Genomic DNA, 20,736 nt, shown 5'->3' with positions numbered 1-20,736 from the left:
GTTCTAAGCTATACTAAGGCTACAACTGGATAACCACAAATTAACAGTCCTAAACAGTCCAATTAGGTACAAATTACGCAGTCCGAGTTTCATGTGAAAATAAATCCAATTAGACTACACTACACAGTTACATATCATTAATATCTACTTAACTACAGATGTATAGTCGTCCAAACATTCATCATCCAGTAAACAAATATCTGAGTACTTTCATTTCATGTTCATCTCAAAGCTACATCAATTTGAGTTCAAGTATGCACATGAAAATGAAAGAAGGAAGCAGAAAAATGAGGTATCAGCAGTAACCAACAGCAGCAATAGTATTCAACACCAGAAAATGAACCAGCAGACTAATTTTGAAACCAAGGGATGTGATACGATAGTTAGACCCTAATTTCAGTCTTAGTGAATCAGCAGACCCCAAACCAGACTCGACTTAAACCCTTTTTATTATCAGCTAACTAGGAATTGCTTCCATACTAGAAGAAAACTTTAGAAAATACCAAATGACTCAATGAAACAGTGTATTTTTCTGAAATTCTGCAATCATTTTTGATTTTTTTTTCTGTATCTATTTCTGTGTATCTCTCTTCCTATATATCTCTTAGAATCCCTTCCAAGTTTTCTTAGCTCTCTTTCCCTGTATATCCAGTGTATCCAGAGTGTATATCGAGTATATACCGCTCTCTCCGCCCCCTTTTTTTTTCCTCTCCGAATTTCCTAGCCTTCTACCCTCTTTCAATGTTCTCCCCCTCTGACCATGATTGTCAGCCCTTGAATGGGCATTAAGTTAGTGTTTCCATTACCCATTCACATTTTTTAATTATCTACACTAGCTTAGTGCTTTTATTTAATTTAGTAGTGCATTTCCTAGACCCTACAATTGTAGAAGCTTCCTAAAGTTAGGTAAACATTACCCTTATTGAACTACCCCTAAACCAAATTATTCTACCAAATTAACTTAATTATCTCTGAATAATAATTACCACACCTAATTAAATACCAAATTAAAATAAAATTACAAAAATTCGAAATTAAACAATAAAAATGCAAAATACATTTTTTTGGTGATATTTTCAATTTTGTAAAGCAGATAAATTACTAACTGATTTAAAATGCAAAAATTAAATCTTAGATGCGAATGCAATATATTTTTTGTATTTTCAAGATTATGTAAAGATAAAAAATAAGGTACTATTTTTGTATATTTTTATTTAAATTTATGAAAGATACGTAAGCTAAAATATTTTTTGTAATCTTTCATTTTTATGACGAAAATAAAGTAAAGAAGTCAAAAATAGTTGAAATAGCTATATTAGGCCTACACTAGATATTTACATGCTAAAATATAAAAATCTTGGGTAAGGTAAAAAATCACATGTCTACAGCTGCCCCTCTTTGACTGATAATACAAAGTATTTTCAGATAAAGAACGACTAGACATGTTTTTTGACCCGACCCTTTTATTGAGGAGACAAAAAAGCTAAGAGGAAGGAGAATGTGACCGAGCCCTGATATCTGAGTTGCCTACATATCCTTGGCTATAAAGGAATCAGGTCACATGTAGTTTAGAAAGTTTCGGTAGCTGGGACTACCATGAAGCTGTTGTTTTACTGTTACTGCTATTGCTGCTGCTGGTACTGCCTACTGACCTCCTTATTACACCATGACAAAAATGAAGAAGCTAGACAAAGCTATAATATATGCTTTACAAATATTTATTTCCAAACTTGATCTTGTGACTGATGTTGCCTTGTTGCTTTGTGCTTCCTCCGCTGTTTCTTTACTTCTGGCTCGACTTGTGGTCTTCCTTCCGATTTCTGCTGGGGATTTTTGTTGTAACCCTCCGCTTTACTGACTTCAAACTTCAATGTATTCCTCTGTTATATGGGCGGGCTCCCAACTTCAAAACTTGAAAAATGTAAAGATTGAAATGTATTCCCTGCTCTCCAGGCGGGCTCCTGACTGCTAAACTTGAACTGCTTCTCCCTGTTCTCCAAGTGGGTACCTGATTGCTAGACTTGAAATGTATTCCTTGCTCTCCAGGCGGCCTCCTGACTGCTAACTTGAAATGTATTCCCTGCTCTTCAGGCGGGCTCCTGAATTCAACCAAAATAGACGAAAATAAAGGAAATTTTTTCTGCCCCAGTTTGGGTATCTGGGAACATATGTAAGTGTAAAACGAATCACATTACCAAATATCAATAAGAACTTGAAAACTAAAACTTGAATTGTACTCCCTTGTTCTCCAGGCGGGCTCCTGACTGCTGAACTTGAATGTATTCCCTGCTCTCCAGGCAGGCTCCTGACTGCTAACTTGAAATGTATTCCCTGCTCTCCAGGCGGGCTCCTGACTGCTGCGCTTGAAAGTATTTCCTGCTCTCCAAGCGGGCTCCTGACTTCAATGAAATAGATAAAACAAAGAAAACTTTCTGCCCCTGTTTGGAGGTTGGGCACATATGTGAGTGTTAAACTGAATCATATTACCAAATATTACTAAGAATTCGAAAGCTAGGTCCCATTATCCAGGGGGGTCCTGACAATTATTACCTAAACGAAAATTTTAAATCTAAGTTATATCTTCTAAAGGTGTGACTTTCGCTAAATCTTGTTATCTAAGAGGGTCTTAAAGCTATCCCATTATCCAGGAGGGTCCTGAAAACTCCTAATTGAATCTTATCTTAAACATGCAAACATTGAAACCAACTTATATTCCTTTGGGATACATTTATGCTAACTTATGCTACTCATGATTGTTTTGAATTTTAACTAAGCCACATTTTCCAGGAGGGTCCTGAAAATCAAAAAGAATCAAACCTGTTTGGTGACTGCCTTTCTCTACGGAGGGTTTCTCTGAAACAACCAAAATTTCCTGCCCCTGTTTCAATCAAAGAAAAATCTTGTCAGTTTAAAATGTGGTGGTTGGTTTGTGACCTTGACTTTGAGGGCGATTGCTCCTTCACTTCCCATGATAACTGATTTCCACTCGAGGACCTTGCTTGCTCATGGACTAACCACTTTCTCAGTCATCCTTATCACAGAAAATACCCTTTCTTCGTTCAGACCCAATTCCCTTTATCTGTTGCATTACTCATTAACTGACATTTACCAACCTTTGTGTTTCACCGAAAATACCTTTGATTCGTTCACCTAACACCTTCCATCTTGTTGCATTGTTCTTGGATTAATATGTACCAAACCTTTGTATTTCACATGAATCCCAAAGCACGTTAATTACCGTCCACTCAATGTGCATGTTGTTCTTTCCTGACTTAACCCACTAGCATTGGCCTTGAGGTCTATTGCTCCTTCACTTGCCATGACAACTTTGATTTCTGCTTGGAAGACCTCGTTTGTCCCTCGTTAAACACTTTTTTTGTTGATCTCATCACAGAGAATACCTTTGACCCGTTCACCCAACATCCTCTAGCTGTTGTACTGTTCACGAGTTGAAATATACCAAACCTTTGTATTTCTCATGGACCCCAAATCATGTTGATTGCTACCAACTCAGTGCACTTGTTGTTCTTTCCTAACTTATGCCACCTTGATGTGCTAGCCAGATCCCGTTTTGTGCAATTGGCAAGCTGGCAGCAAATTTTGAAGTCATTTCTCACTTGTTCTGACCAAACCGACTCAGAAAGAGGAAGTAAACAAGACAAAAGGAACAGAGTAAAGGACAAAGGAAAGAAATTATTCCTAACAAGAAAACTACAAAGTAGAAACCTATCAGATGTGGATACCAACTCTAATGACCATGAGATGCACCTGTGGCCTATTCTGTTGAGCAAGTCTGATGTTCAACTCCTGTTACACCCCTAAACCGTAAAACTGGGCTTCAATGATCCGATTATCCAATCTGATTCACAATCCTTATTCAACCTGTGGTGCCCGAAGGGTTTTTACCATCAAGCCTCTCTCATTTTTGATTCTTTCTCTCCACTTACCGTCACCTTACGGTGGCCACGAGGGTTTTCACCAATAAGACTCTCTCATTTTCATTGTTTTTCTGCTTGGACCAGAGTGTTGCCCCTGATATGAATTACCTCTCCTTGCTTGACTTGGCATTCCTCGAAGACTGATCAGAAGGTCTTTCTTTGGACCGTAACGTGGGCTTTTAGATGGGGTTAGAAAGAAAGGGTATCAAAAGGCTCAAAACAACTTATCATGGGTTCAAAATTACAACTTTCAGAACCAAATTCCTTACAACAACCATAATTTTTGCCCTAGTTTCTTGCTTGGGGACTTTTGGATTTTTATTTTGATGAGACCGAACCGTGATGCTGCCTACGTATCCTTAAAAGGAATCATGTCGAACGTAGTTCATGACATAGGAAATTACTTTGTTATTGTGTTTTTTCTTTTCTCTTTCTTCTTTTTTTTTTCTTTTTATTGTTTTTCTTCTTCTTTTCTCTTTTCTTCTTTTTCTCTTTTTTTTCTTTTTCTTTCTTTCTTTCTCTTTCCTTTTCTTTCTCTTTTTCTTTCTTCCTTTTCTTATCTTTCATGCTTGTGTTTCTGATATTCGCTACTGATTCTGAAAGAGGGGTATGAAAGAAAATAAATAAGGCTCAATAGGGGTGACGAGGGATAAAGTGTCTAGATAGTAGAAGAAAATGCCTTCATCATTCCAACCTTCAAAATATGCCAAGTACAAATAACATAATTGAACAAACTAAGGAAAACATTCGTAACATCTTTTGGTTGCGCCAGACTTGATGACCATACCCACACATTCGCCTTCTACCTTTGTTATATACAAAGCGCCATTGGACAACACTCTCACTCTCATTACCACGAACAACTCCTGTCAATTTGGGCAAACTTGCCTTTAGCTTCAACCCGATGCGGCATGATGCATTATAGTAGGGTTTTCTTTACGTTCTACCTACCCCAGTTTCACACAATTCGGGCTGGAAGTGATCTCAAAATGCCTTTACTTATTTCCCTCAAATGTCCCTATCATCTTCAAAATTGTTCCATTGCTTCATAACTAAACTAACTTTAAGACCAGACCTAGAATTTTGCATGCATGTCATGTTACTAGAACAAGCATTAGACAAAAGACAAAATTAAAGGATAGAAAAGAAATAAACAAAGAAAAGGACTGGAAATAACAAAAGACAGGACATTGCATTAGACAGACGGTGAAACGGTTCGAATAACAAAACAAGTAAAACAAACTGGGATACAACCCTGGAACAAACCTAGATAGCACTAAATGAGATATTACGACTAAAGGAACTAGACAAAATAAAAGGATAGAAGGGTTTGAGTCACAAGACAATATCTGGATTACAACCCTGAAATAACCCGGACAACAGAAATGACAACAAACTAAGCCACCAAAGCTCCTCCCTGGCTCACCAAGAAAAGAGCATCTTTCCAATCCTCAAACTCAACATCTTAGCCACTGACTTCTACATCAACAATACTAGGAACTTCACACGTCTTCATCACAGTGTTCTTAACAAATTGCTTTTGGGTTCCTTCCGCCGGCTCGTTTTTAAGAACAATCTCTGACAGCGCTGAAAGCTTAGTAGCATGTGAGCCTCCGAGGCTCCCAGAAGAATTCTCACATTCCTTTTCAAAATAAATCATACCCACCATATGCGTCTCATTATGCACAGGCGATGGACTTTGGCTGGTGTCTGTTGCATCTGGATTTTGCACGACAATGTCGCCTGCATCAATAAGCTTCTGAATCGCATTCTTCAGATTCCAACACTTCTCTATGTCATGCCCCGGGGCATCTGAGCAATATACGCACCTTTGAGAAAAATCAAACTTCTTTGACAGGGGGTTCGGCATTTTTATCTGGATCGGCTTCAACATGTCCAATTGCTTCAACTTTTGGAACAAACTGGCGTATGACACTCCCAATGGGATAAAAGCCTTTTCTTTTTTCAGCAACCTCTCATTCTTAAATGCTTGATTGGGCCGGAAACCTGATCCAGGGGGTTTTCGATAGGCTCGTGGGGGTGGATAGGCATTTTGTGGAGCTGGGTACTGGGAGAGTGATGTACGACTTTGGGAGTTCTGTGGAGAGAAGTGGCATTGGGGAGGATCATCTGGTGCATAAGAATATCCACGGGGACGATGTCGAGGCTGGAAGTGTTGATAGGGAAAGCCCATTGGATCATCTTTTCTGTTTCTCTTTCTTCCACCCAAGCTTACTGGGATGTTCTGAATATTTTTCGAACAACTCATGATTTTGCCTGACTTGATTCCCTCTTCTACTAGCTCCCCCATTTTTAACACATCATTGAAAGGTTTCCCTAGGGCCGGGATCAAACAACTGAAGTAGGTAGGTCCCTGGGCTTGTAGGAAAAGCTCAACCATTTCTTCTTCACCAATCGGGGTATTGACTCGAGCATCCTACTCCATCCATCCGAGCTCAAACTCTCTAAAACTTTCCTGCGGTTTCTTTCCCATCCTAGATAGGGAGGAGTGGTCTGGGGTAACACCTGATCTGTATTGAAAGCACCGAACAAAATCTTGAGCCATGTCACCCAATGTAGGCTACTTACCAACATCTTGACGAGCATGCCAGTCCAAAGCTGCCCTAGTCAGGCTCTCACTAAAGTACGCCATCAACAAATCATCTTTCTCGCCAACACTTCTCATTTTACTACAATAATCCCTCAAATGGACTACTGGATCTTCACACCCATCATACAAGTTAAACTTTGGCATTTTAAACCGCGCGGGCAGGCGAATGTCAGGGGACACAGACAGTTCTTTGTAGGACATACTGCACTTATCTTCCCTTCCTTGTTTGTTCTTCGAGGATTGTTCTATGCCTTTCAGCCTCCTGGGTATCCCCTCTTTCCTTTCTCTTCCTGTGAACCTTTCATTTTCAACATGCAACTTATCCCGATAGCTCTGTTTGTATGAGTTGGGAACTTTGTGGGCAACCTCTGAGGGGTAATATCGGGCATCGTGAGCTTTGAGTAGGTGCTCATTGTTGGGGATGGTGGAAAAGACAGAAGGGCAATTTTTAGGAAAGGTAATTGGAAGATGAATGACGGAGCTACTAGGGTGGTTGGGAAAGCCATGGTAAGCGGGTGAATCTGGAGAGTATGGGGGATCATTTGGCACTGTGACCGGTGTTTGGGTAAGGGTAGTATTTAGGAAGCTAGTTGGTGGTGGGGGTGGTGCCCTCCCAGTCATCCAGGCCTGATACATGTCCGTCATGTGTTGTCTTAACATCCTCACCTCTTCAACCAACCCCTTATCCTGTTCAACCAACTACTTTCGGGCACCGGTATCAACCAACTCAGTTCTATTGTTGTCTGCAATTGCCTTTTGACTTTGTGTTGTGGAGAAGAGTTACCACTTTAAAAACCACAAACCAACCACCCTTCTGCTCTGAATATAACAAAATGAGGCCATCACATTAGCGTTAGGGCATTTAACAACAAAAATATCACATTGCGTGCAATGCACCTAGCCACAATTAACGGTTCTAGAATGACTTCGAGGGTCATAAGGTCACTTGGCATCATCCCAATTTGTTCATTTCAACCTCCCTTTTCTTTGCTTTTCTAGCACTTGCTTGATCATTTTCCTTCCTCTTTTTTTTCCTAATTATCACTCTTCTTTTTCCTCTCATTTCTCACGTCCCATAATTTCACCCTTTTTTCTTTTCTTTTCCCCCTTTTTTTCCTTCTTTTTTTTCTTTTAAAAAAAAAATAAAATGATTCGATCGAACCCTATGTAGGTTGCCTACGTATCATGACGCCGCATGAATCAGATCTTTGCGTAGTTCTGAAAGAACGGGAAAAAAGTAAACAAACTGACATTCTCCTTTTTTTTACCTCCACAACTACTCTGATGATAAAAGATAAATAAAACTAGCAAATCTTTTTTTTTTTGAATTTCTAGACTTAACGTTCTATGACCTATTCTAAACTCAAGCTTAATGGGCATGTTTTTTTTATTTATCCTTTTGAAACAAATATTCTATTAAGGAAATATCCTAGAAGAGAAAAATATTTTTTTAGGAAGAAAATCTAAAGAATAAATCACAGAAAATTATTTTGAATTTTCCTTTGATATCTTGACGCAAGATTTTGAACCAAGAAGAAAAAAATAATATTTTTGGGTTTCAATTTTGATTGCCTAAAAGAGAAACTCTGAAAATAAATCAAAGATAAAGTATGTTGTCTTTTTTTTCTTCTATGTACAATATCCTAAAGTTCTAATGAAAAGAATTTTTTTTCATTTTTCACTAATTTCCCAAAGAAACTTCTCAAAAGAAAATCTTTTTGGATTTTGAATTAACACCTTAAATAAAGCTTTTAAAGAAATACTAAAAGAAAATTCTCTTCTTTTTTTTTTGAATTTTGGTCCTACTATACTTAAAGGAAACATAAAAACAATTCATTTTAAGTCCTAGATATTGCCTAAAGGAAAAACAACCTCAGAAATATTTCTTTTTTTTCATTTCTAGAATTAGTAATCTAAAGGAAACTTATAACGGAAATATAAAATGCAATATCTCTTTTTTTGGATTTTTGATTTACAGCACATTTTCTCAAATATAAATAAGAAAATACAATAACAAAAGACTTGACATTACTGTACAAAAATAGAAAGTAAAAGACGACATAAAATGAAGAACGAACTCAAAACATAAAAATAAAACAAATCTCCTTAAGCAACTCCTGATTGAGCGATCCTGACTGGATGATCACTGGGTGTCTGTCATACTCAAACTCCGGTAAATAAATCCACACCTTTATGAGAAAATTTTAAACCAACACTATGCGAGACAATAACACTCCCTACTGGACACATGCAAGACATGATTGAGGCTATTTTTGTAAAATGGCTTATTTGGCCAAAAGGTGGATAGAAGTACAAAATTTGGCTAAGACCCCGCAAAGCCAAGAACATAATATTTACTAGTAAGACCGGACCCTATGTGGGTTGCCTCCGTATCCCGCCCCGAGAGACGAGAATCAGGTTCGCGTAGTCGGGCAGAGAAACTAGCTATTTTTGAAAACAAGATTCTTTTTCCTTTGTTCCCTTTATAACAAACAAACAAACTATTTTTCTTCTTCGTTTTTTGAAAACAAAAAAAAACTAAAATAAAAGACTATTTTTCACGCATTTTTGCTTTTTGAGTAAAACAAACAATTTTAAAAACATAAAATATTTTCTTTTTATTTTCTCAAAATTTCGGCACAGTTTCGACAGTATTTGGGCATTGGTTTTATTCTAAAAATAGGTAATTAACTCTCTATACTGTTATTTCCTCTCTCTCCTTTTTCTTTTTCTCAAATTTCTGATATTTTCGAGATTCAGAAGTCGGTCAACATGCAAGTCGAAACAAATAAATGCACAGAAAACAAGTAGGATGCATCAGGATGGTCTTTTTCATTTCAGGTTGCTTGTCCTAGACGGACCCAACCCCTGTGTTGAGTCCCCTAAGTCAAATGCACATGATGCAAATAAGCGTTCCTACTAGGGATCCGGCATGAAGTTGAGTTATTCTAGGTTCAGAACCTGGGTGTTTGTTCTAGACCTGGCTTACCCGAGCGGATAGCTCGGGCCGAGGGGGGCATCGTACCGAGAATACAAAAGCTTCGCCGGCTTTGCAACTTGTCCGAACCTCGTTCTAAATTTGGGATATGACTCTAACAGAAAAGAAGTCACACAAAGTGCACACTTCTTCATGATTTAGAAGACTTAGAGAGAAGAGGGATTTCGCAACAGTTTATATACAGTTCACGGAATATCAAAGTGGTAAAAGCACTCAATTAGCACATTAGGCCCAAATCAGATAATGGATAAAGCCAACTATAACAATTATTCTAAGCTTGAATTCTTGAACCCTGAACCAGAGATTCTGGGTTCTTTCCCCAGCGGAGTCGCCAGAGCTGTCACACCTCCTTTTTCACCTACACCCCGGAAAGGGTATATGTAAAGGGAGTTTTTCTAATTAAAGGACAATCGAAACAGGATTTATTTTAAGAAATTCAGAGTCGCCACTTGGGAGATTTATGGTGTTCCAAGTCACCGATTGAATCCCGAATCGAGGAAAATATGACTCTATTTAACAGTCCGCGAACCAGAAATCCGAGTAAGGAATTCTGTTAACTCGGGAGAAGGTGTTAGGCATTCCCGGATTCCGTGGTTCTAGCACGGTCGCTCAACTGTCATATTCAGCTTATTTATCTGATTTTAATACATGTTGAACCTATGTGCCAATTTTAGCTTTCAACCGCTTTTATTCAATTATTTTTAGAGAAAGTTGAATGTCGTTTAAAACGTTTCTTTGGATCGCGTCACATGAAATGCACCCGCAATCCTGAACACATTTTATTCAACATTTTTGGGATTTGATTTGGGTCACATGAAATGCACACCCGAGTTTAAGAAGGTAAATTATTAAAAGCGCGCCTAAAGTGACTAATGCGTTATTATCTTTGGGGAGGGCTGTGAAATTCGCTAAACGGCCCATCTCGAATTCTAAGTATTTTATTATAGACATTTAAGAGGACCACGCAATTTATGCATTTTGTTTAGCAGGGCTCGCCTCATTTATTATTTAAAGGCCAACCTAAAGCAAACTACAATTTTCTACTTAGTTTGTCTCTAATAATAAAAGATAAAGCCCTAATTAATTAGTATTGTTCAAGAACTAATATACTTACGTCCTTGACTTTTATTCAAAATTTCAGCAATTCCCTTGGGCTTTAAGCTCAACCCAGTAAGAATAAGACACAGTCAAAACTCAAGTTGGGCTTCGGACAGACTTCATCCAGGCCCAACCTTGACATTCAGGCTTATTAACTTGCAAATGATGGAGCTATTTCACATTTATTTCAAATCAAAACTTGACATACTCATATGCTCATCTCAATAAAATTCAAAACAGCTAGACGTCTAAACCAACTGGATTGGATTTATATTCTAAAATTCAGATTTTCTTATCTATTTACCTACTAGTGAACTTCTGGATATTACTAAAGGCAAAACAAACTAGGAAACGTGAATTGAATTTTAACAAAAATAGTCATGAATATAAACCTCAGATGAGCAGGCTAAGCAACTTAATTACGAGATTTTACTTACACTAACACGAACAGGTTAATAACCTAACTTCACACTTTATTCACATCTAATCATCATACAACTAAACTAAACTACTTAATGAAACGCAGATGTTGATATGAGTAACTAATCTACTGATCTTAGCTACTGCAATACAAAGTTGTTTGAGACGTCTCTTCAGCTTGAAATTAAAATTAATGTGGATATCATACGCTGATCTCAAAATCAATTGCAACACCCAAACTATTTCTGATTTTTTTTATTTTTTAAAACAAAACCGTTAAACTAAAGCAAGTTCTAAGCTATACTAAGGCTACAACTGGATAACCACAAATTAACAGTCCCAAACAGTCCAATTAGGTACAAATTACGCAGTCCGAGTTTCATGTGAATATAAATCCAATTAGACTACACTACACAGTTACATATCATTAATATCTACTTAACTACAGATGTATAGTCGTCCAAACATGCATCATCCAGTAAACAAATGTCTGAGTACTTTCATTTCATGTTCATCTCAAAGCTACATCAATTTGAGTTCAAGTGTGCACCTGGAAATGAAAGAAGGAAGCAGAAAAATGAGGTATCAGCAGTAACCAACAACAGCAATAGTATTCAACACCAGAAAATGAACCAGCGGACTAATTTTGAAACCAAGGGATGTGATACGATAGTCAGACCCTAATTTCAGTCTTAGTGAATCAGCAGACCCCAAACCAGACTCGACTTAAACCCTTTTTATTATCAGCTAACCAGGAATTGCTTCCATACTAGAAGAAAACTTTAGAAAATACCAAATGACTCAATCAAACAGTGTATTTTTCTGAAATTCTGCAATCATTTTTGATTTTTTCTGTATATATTTCTGTGTATCTCTCTTCCTATATCTCTCTTAGAATCCCTTCCAAGTTTTCTTAGCTCTCTGCCCCTGTATATCCAGTGTATCCAGAGTGTATATCGAGTGTATACCGCTCTCTCCGCCCCCTTCTTTTTTTTTCCTCTCCGAATTTCCTAGCCTTCTACCCTCTTTCAATGTTCTCCCCCTCTGACCATAATTTTCAGACCTTAAATGGGAATTAAGTTAGTGCCATTTCCATTACCCATTCCCATTTTTTAATTATCTACACTAGCTTAGTGCTTTTATTTAATTTAGTAGTGCATTTCCTAGACCCTACCATTGTAGAAGCTTCCTAAAGTTAGGTAAATATTACCCTTATTGAACTACCCCTAAACCAAATTATTCTACCAAATTAACTTAATTATCTCTGAATAATAATTACCACACCTAATTAAATACCAAATTAAAATAAAATTACAAAAATTCGAAATTAAACAATAAAAATGCAAAATACATTTTTTTGTGATATTTTCAATTTTGTAAAGCAGATAAATTACTAACTGATTTAAAAATGCAAAAATTAAATCCTAGATGCGAATGCAACATATGTTTTGTATTTTCAAGATTATGTAAAGATAAAAAATAAGGTACTATTTTTGTATATTTTTATTAAATTTATGAAAGATACGTAAGCTAAAATATTTTTTGTAATCTTTCATTTTTATGATGAAAATAAAGTAAAGAAGTCAAAAATAGTTGAAATAGCTATATTAGGCCTACATTAAATATTTACATGCTAAAATATAAAAATCTTGGGTAAGGTCAAAAATCACATGTCTACACCTGGCTCTTGGAGCTTGTGGCTGATGAAAGCTTTCTTGCTGTGGTCGTTATCATCGAGTTGGACGGGGTCGAGATCTTCTACGGTAGATTTTGTAGTTTCTACGACTTCAGGAACTTTGATCACATCCTTCTCGTCCTCGCTCGACTTCGACCCTGTTGATTGCTATGCTTTTTTGGCTTTACCCTTTAACTCTTGGGTGTGTGTGCAGTCTTGGGTGATGAGGTAGTATTCCCGGGCAGTGCGTTATTCTCCTCGGATGCTGAATACCCCCTTAGGGGTGGGAAATTTGATGACTTGATATAAACTGGAGGGGACGACTTTCATGGCGTGGATCCAAGGTCAACCTATGATGACATTGTATGATGTATCTTGGTCCATGATGTGGAATGTGGTCTCCAAAGTGATGCCATCGGCCAGGACGGGCAGCGAGATTTCTCCAGATGTCCGCTCAACTGCATTGTTAAAACCCGTCATTGTGATGCAGCATGGCACTATCCTATCCTCGAGCTTCATTTGGGTGAGAAATCGAAAGGTGGATGATGTATGCGCCGCTCCCGTCATCGACCATAATACATTTTACATTAGTATCTAAGATGCGTAAAGTAACGATAAGGGCGTCATAGTGAGGAAAAACCAAACCGTCGGTATCCGATTTATCGAAGATTATACTTTCTTCGAATTCGTCATACCTTTCAAGAGTGATCGACCTTTTGAGTTTGTGGGTGGTGGTGTACTTCACGCTTTTGATTGACGTATTGTCGCCCCCTCCGATGATCATTTGAATGGTTCGAGCCGGGGAGGGTGGTTTGGGTGGTCCCTAGTACTGTTCACATCTACGGGAGAAGTTGGCCCTCCCTCGGTCGCTCATCAGCTCTTTCAAGTGCCCTTGGTGAAGCATGTTCACGACCTCTTGTCTTAAGGCGATACAATCCTCAGTTTTGTGACCCCGCTCTTGGTGGAACTCACAGAGGGCATTTGACTTTCTGATGCTCGGGTCGAATCTCATCTTTTGCGGCCACTTCACTTTTGGGCCGAGCTTCTCCTGTGCGTAGACTATTCTGAGAGGGAAACACAAAAATTGTGAGCGGATAATAAGAGGGCATACCTCTCTCACTTCGGTGAGTTCCTGTTCGTGGACTGGATGGGCCCTCGTCATGGCGAGGGGGCGACATGAGGGTGCCTTTGACGTATGGCTGATATCTCTCCCGATTAGGCCGTGGTCATGCTAGGTCTCTGTGTTGTCGTTCCTCCAGTCCTTTCTGGACTAGGCTTGTATCGAAGTTAGTCGATGGGTTGGCCCATTCAGATCATCTTTGTCGGCTCGCACTTCGATGCAATATGCATTGTGTATTTCATCCCAAATAATCGGGGGATACTTCATGAGGCGGCTTAGCAGCTTTCTGGTCGCCCTTAAACTTCTTCTATTCAACCCGTTCTAAAAGGCTGCCACGACCATTACTTCCAATACGTTTGGAATGGTCATCCTCACTCGGTTAAATCGGGAAAGGAAGTCCCTTATTCCCTCTCTAGGTGATTGTTTGATGGAGAATATGTCATTTACCCATGCCTCCACCTTTTTTTCTCCGGCATGGGCTGTTACAAACTTGTCGGCCATTTCTTCGAATGTTTCAATCGAGCGTGCGGGCAGCTGTGAATACCAAGTTAACGCACCCCCGGTAAGGGTTTAACCAAAGTTCTTCAATAAGATGGATGATACTTGCTCTTTGGCGAGGTCGTTGCCTTTTACTGCGGTGACGTAATGAGTCACATGATCTTTGAGGTCCATTGTGCCGTCGTATATTTTCAGGTACGTCGACATTTTGAAGGTTTTAGGTATTGCGTGTAGTGTAGCTTCGTCGCTGTATGGCTGCTCAACAAACCGACCGACGTCCCTTTTTGGTAGCAGTTTTGGGGCGCCCGATATTTTATCTACCCTTTCTTGATGCTCTTTTATTTGGTTGCGGAACATTTTGTTCTCGTTCTCCATCTCCTCCATTTTCCTCAGAATGGTCGTGAGGGTGTCGTTACCTACATCACTAACATTGTGGTAATACATGTTGCAAGGGGACGTGTTACTCGTCTGTCGCTGACGCGACGCAGTCTCTTGCATTTTCTCTGTTCGGCCTTTGAGCGGGCTTGTCAAGAATGTTTTTTAGTGTGTTTGTCAACCATGCCTCGAGCAACTTCTTCACTGCCGGTGGTGCCTCTTCCATTGTGGTTGTAGAGGCCACTTTACCGTGTGAGGTTGTGATGCTGTCGTGAGGGGGGGCAAGTTGTTTCGCCTGGGAGAGGTATTTGGTGTTATGTCTTCACCTTCCGTTTCATTGACTTCGTTGATGGTGTGAAGGAGGTTGGTGGTTAGGTCGGCTATTGCTTTCCTTTTTTCCTCTCTGTTGCCTGCCATGTTAGATTTGCGTACACAAATGTAGTTTTTTTTAGATCTAGAAGAAACTAAAATTTTAACTAGAAAATCCCCACAGACGGCGCCAAATTGTTTGACCAAAAAGTATGAGATCTTTTGTTAAACTAATTTAATAAGAAGATTAAGGATAAATCTTAGTTAAACATAATAACTTCTAGATCTGAAGAACGTTTGCACGAATAATGTGGGAGTGCATTAAAACCGATTTAATACAATGTATAATAAATACTATTAGTGAGTGGGGAATAATGATAAGCAATAAATATGCTAAATGGCAACGAATGTAAATAGAGAGAATGATTCACCCAAATATTGAATGAGGTGCATGATTATTCTCTCTAACAATGATGTAAGACAAGAATATGAGAGAATATTATATACTTTCTCGAATCTGGTGGAAATGACAATGGATAGAATGTATAGATCGAATCTCTCTCAGAAAGTTGTTCTTTTATTTATCTAGAGAGCTTGCTTTTCAAAATGGAATATTACATGCCTCTTTTCTTCTTTCTACCTTTCTATTTATATGGGACATACTCCTTACCTAATCTAAGGTACATAGGCAGAGAATATTCGATAGAATATTCCCCTAAAATATCTTATCGTAGAACTAGCCGTTATTACTGGCCTGAGTGCCTGACCTCGGCCCCCATTAATCAGCTCGCCAGTAGGTTCCTTCAATCTTGTGTACGATCCCCACCCTGATGAGCCACTTACCACTTCATTCCGTTCAGCTCTGATCGGCCTCGGCCGAATTGTCTATGATAAGTTACAATTCTCACGATAATTACCTTCCTTGCTAAATCTCCTCGGTCGGATTTTGACTCATACAAATATAGATGTGGACCCACCCAGGGGCGAATATTCTGGTGACAGGTTCAAATGAACTTATTACTTTCGACACCAAATATAAATTTATGTGTATAAATTCACTAAAATTACAAAAATAATAAATATGAACTCATATTGCAAAAATAATAAATATGAACTCATACCTTTAAAAATAATTGATCGCTTCCGGACCCACCGACACTAAAATTGAGAAATAAAGAGCGTACATAGTATATAAGACTTTGCCGAATATAATGGTGCATGTGTCTCTTGGAAAAATTCACCTTACTATCTTTTTATTTTTATTTTATTTTTATATGGCTTTTTGGTACTGTATGTTATTGTCTCTATTTTTTTTAATGTGGTGCTTATGTTTTCCAGAGTTAAGGGTCTATTAGAAACAATCTCTATCCTTATAAAGTCTGAGTAGACACGAGCCTCCTCAGACCCCACGATATGGGATAATAATAGATATGTTGTTGTTGTTTTTGTTGTCTCTTGGAAAAATTGAAACTTTGATAATTTAATCTGCATCCTGTATAAAGTAGACTTTCACTTATTTCTTTTGCCGCTATCTTAGCTAGTTTGTAATCCTTATATATTATCTGTCTTTAAATGTATTCACTTTTCTAGACGTATATTTAATTAGAGAAATTTTCAATTTTAGGCTCTAAAATATTGATAATCAGTAAGACCTTAACCAATCAATTATCAGTATCTATGTCTCTGAAGAAAAGAGCTTTACTACTCTTTTAAGTCCAGGAAAACTGAAAAAGAAAGTAATGTTAATGGATTGAGACACGCCAAAGAATTGGACATATAACGTTGAATATAAATTGAGGGGTGAAGGCATTTTTCAACTATATATATATATATATATATATATATATATATATATATATTTTCTATTTCCTTACCCCACGGGAAGTGACAGATATAGAGAAGGGAAAGGGGACCAGTCCACCGTCCATGAACAGTAGTCAGACTTAGCAAAACCAAATCCAAGTTCTAAGTCCAATTTGATTTTAACTTCTATATTAACAGTCAAATAATTCTTCACTAATATAACTTAAAAAGTAAATGCATGTAACTTGTATTAATTAGATATGGATTAGTAATCTAAAAAAAGGCAAATTAATGTATATTCAAATACATTGATAATATAAGAATTTCGTACAGTCAATGTATACAATTTATACATACCAATTATCTGATTACCTTTATCTATGGTAGCAGGTGACCTGTCTTATTTAGAAGATTACAAATCTCACTTTTATGGAGTATTACACATGTTGATATTTTTTTTTCTTTTATCTTTCTTTGAGCCGAGGGTCTGTTGGAAACAACATCTTTACCTTCACAAGTTAGGGTTAAAGTCTACGTACACATTATCCTCACAAAACCCCGTCTTGTGGGATTATATTGAGTTTGTTGTTATTGTTATTGTTGTTACATATAGATATCTTTTGAATGATATGATATTGTAAAAATTTTCTTTACACTGCCGGTATATAAGTGAAATTGCACCAACGTGCCAGATCCAAGTCTTTTCTCTTTCTCAATATAAGTTAGCTAACCCTAACTCTAGTGCTACTATTGTTCTTGTAAGAAAGAACCTCTGACAGATAAACAGAGAAGCTGGCATCATATAATAGTATTGATTAGTAGGAGTTTTTGTCAAGTTGGACAAATAGGGTGAGTTTACAAGCTGGGAATTCTTGGTTGGCCGTGACACCCCAAAATGTCCAAAAGTCCACTTGTTTTTCTTTTTCTCTTCTTTACGATGAAGACGAGATCATGTGATCAGGAGGTCACGGGTTCGAGCAGTGAAAATAGTCTTTTGCAGAAATGAAGGGTAAAGCTGTGTACGATAGACCCTTGTGGTCCGGTCCTTCCCCGGACCCCGCGCATAGCGGGAGCTTAGCACAGCGGGCTGCCCTTCCCTTATGATGAAAAAGATATGAGTTTCTGCAACAACAACAAATCCGGTGAATTCTGACAAGTAGGGTTTGGTGAGGGTGAGATGCACGCATCATTACCCCTTACCCCTACCCTGAAGAACAAAAAGGATATTTTCGCAAGACCTTTGACTAAAGAAAAAATAAAAAAAATAATGATAACAAGTATAAACAACAACAAAATAAAAAGAGGGCGAAAGCCAAAGTAGCGAATATGTGAGTTTCTTGATTCAATAAACCCCCCTCACAAAAGCCAGAAAGCAGGAAAAAAGAATATGAGTTAGACAAACCAACCAAAGTCTACTCATTTTCTTTTTCAACCTTTCCCCACTGTCATCCTTTCAAATCATTACAACCTTTCCCTTTCTTGTACTTCCATTTTCTTTCCTTCTCCAACTCTATTTCTCCAGTCTTTTTATCTCCATATCTTATCCAAGAAATAGAGAATAACATAAGAGGATTCAAGATTTAGATTCAATAGGGTCAAAGTAGATGCGATCTATTAGATATTTGCATTTTCAACTTCTTTGTTTTCTTCGGGTAAGTGATTCGAACAGAAAATAGTGGTTCAGTTGAATCTGTTCTAGATCTGTCTCGACGAATTAAACTAAAATATTATGGATCCATCGAACAATTCGCTTCCACCGCCTTTCCATACGAGAAATTTTAACTTACAACACCACCACCAACAGCAGCAGCAACACCACCTTCAATTCCAACACAACTCAGAAGATGAACAAAGTGGAACAAGTGGCCTAAACATGTCCGGGCAAAAGAGAGATCGCGAAGACAACAACGACAACAACAACAATAATAATTCCAATGCCGAGGAATCAAACGACGAATTAGGTGCTAATGGAACCAATAGAGATGGAGAGTTCAATAGAAGGCCTAGAGGTAGACCTGCTGGATCCAAAAATAAACCTAAGGCACCAATTATCATTACTAGAGATAGTGCAAATGCCCTTAGAACTCATGTAATGGAAATTGCAGATGGTTGTGATATTATGGAAAGTGTTTCAAATTTTTCAAGAAGACGTCAAAGAGGGGTTTGTATTATGAGTGGAACAGGCAATGTTACTAATGTAAACCTAAGACAACCAGCTTCACCAGGTACAAAATTATTTTTTAAAATTTTTCTTTAATTTATTTTTCTTTGATAACCAACTGGTCCTCCTTCTTTCCGGATACTTAAGCTTGTAATAGGGCGAGGCCAAAAAAATTTCAAAGGGTGTTCAAATTTAAAAAAAGTGAAAATAATTCTCGACAAAAGGTGTTCAATATGCGTTATATACCTCTAAAATGTAATATTATACCTATATACATAGTATAATTTTTCGATATGACCACCTTATGACGATGTGGCTTCGCCCCTGAGCCTACTTAACCAGCTTTCCTAATCAATCAATTCAAATTTATGTGTTGGAACCTGTCCTCATTGAAGTGAATGTCTACTCTTCCCACATTCGAAGACAGACTAATATTTAAGATCTCCTGCTTTCATATTTTGACTAATTCAAGGTGAAAAATGGGGCTATTATAAAGTTGAGCCAAAAGATCTCGATTGATAACATTACATTTTTTTTTTTGCTTATCAGGTGCGACTGCAACCCTACATGGGCGTTTCGAGATTTTATCCTTAGCCGGATCATTTCTACCACCACCAGCACCAGCAGCAGCGTCAGGATTGACTATATATTTAGCCGGCGGACAAGGGCAAGTGGTGGGAGGTTGTGTGGTTGGGGCACTAATGGCATCCGGTCCGGTTGTGATTATGGCAGCTTCGTTTAGCAATGCAGCTTATGAAAGACTTCCACTAGAGGAGGATGATTCGAATTCGCTTCCTCCTCAAGGAGGTTCACTAGGTTCTCCTCGAGCTATTGCTCCAGGAGGACAACAGCAACAACAACAACAACAATTATTAACTGACCCGTCGTTGTTTCATGGAATGCCACCCAACCTTCTCAACAATGTTCAGTTACCTTCTGAGGCTTATTGGGCAACTGGTCGACCTCCATTCTAACTAGCTGAAATTCATAAACGGGTCGGGTAATTTTCTTTGATTCACTTGTTTAAGGTTATGGCCCTCTAGTTTTGGATCATATGATCCAAAACTGGAGGACCATAACCTTTAATCGACGAAAATTCTCTCTCTCTCTCGGTAGTCTTCAAGAATTCTTAGCAATGATTTTTAGGTAAAGGGTTTTCGTGTGTTACCATTTCAAGTTCTTCATATAATGTTCCTTTTAGTAACATTACGTTTTGAATTTTAAGTCCTTTTTCAGGTTAGGTTTTTCGAATGTGAGTTTAATAGTATGATCATATGATATGAAATATTTGTCATTTGACCTGTGTTGAATCGTCTTGTCTTTTGAGCCAAAGGTCTCCCGGAAAATAGCCTCTCTGCCCTCGGGTAGGGGTAAGGTCTGCATACACTCTATCCTCCCCAGATCCACTAGTGAGATTCTACTGGCCGGGTTGTTGTTGACCTGTGCTGAATGTTGTAAAATCCTTTAATTTTTTTCTTGATGAGTTCCATGTTCATGAAATTTACATTATATTCCATAAATAGATTATAGACGAATTTAAACTCTTCCCTATCAAAGACAAGTAAAAAATAATAATCATGAATATCTATGAAACCCATGTTTAATTGTGTATCATTATTTCATAATCATGATAGTTATGCTCTAGTAATGACCATGTTTTTTCTTGATACAGTTAGAGTACTTAAATTATATCAGATCATTTAAGAGAAGTCTTCTCTATTTATAATTTT

The 20,736-nt window shown here is 37.9% G+C and overlaps 1 protein-coding gene across 1 annotated transcript; it reads left to right on the top strand.

Annotated features, from left to right (window-relative positions):
• The first annotated feature begins 18,391 nt into the window (after positions 1 to 18,391).
• LOC104227694 (AT-hook motif nuclear-localized protein 24-like) lies at positions 18,392 to 20,316 on the top strand. The gene is made up of 2 exons (XM_009779993.2): positions 18,392 to 19,070; positions 19,556 to 20,316. The coding sequence occupies exons 1-2, from the start codon at positions 18,575 to 18,577 to the stop codon at positions 19,978 to 19,980; spliced, it is 921 nt and encodes a 306-aa protein (XP_009778295.1). The 5' UTR covers positions 18,392 to 18,574; the 3' UTR covers positions 19,981 to 20,316.
• Positions 20,317 to 20,736: the final 420 nt, after the last annotated feature.

Source organism: Nicotiana sylvestris, chromosome 12 (assembly GCF_000393655.2).
Source record: "Nicotiana sylvestris chromosome 12, ASM39365v2, whole genome shotgun sequence".
NCBI classification, from domain to species: Eukaryota; Viridiplantae; Streptophyta; class Magnoliopsida; order Solanales; family Solanaceae; genus Nicotiana; species Nicotiana sylvestris.
Note: the sequence above shows the minus strand (reverse complement) of the source record. Positions and strands in the feature narration are given on the sequence as shown.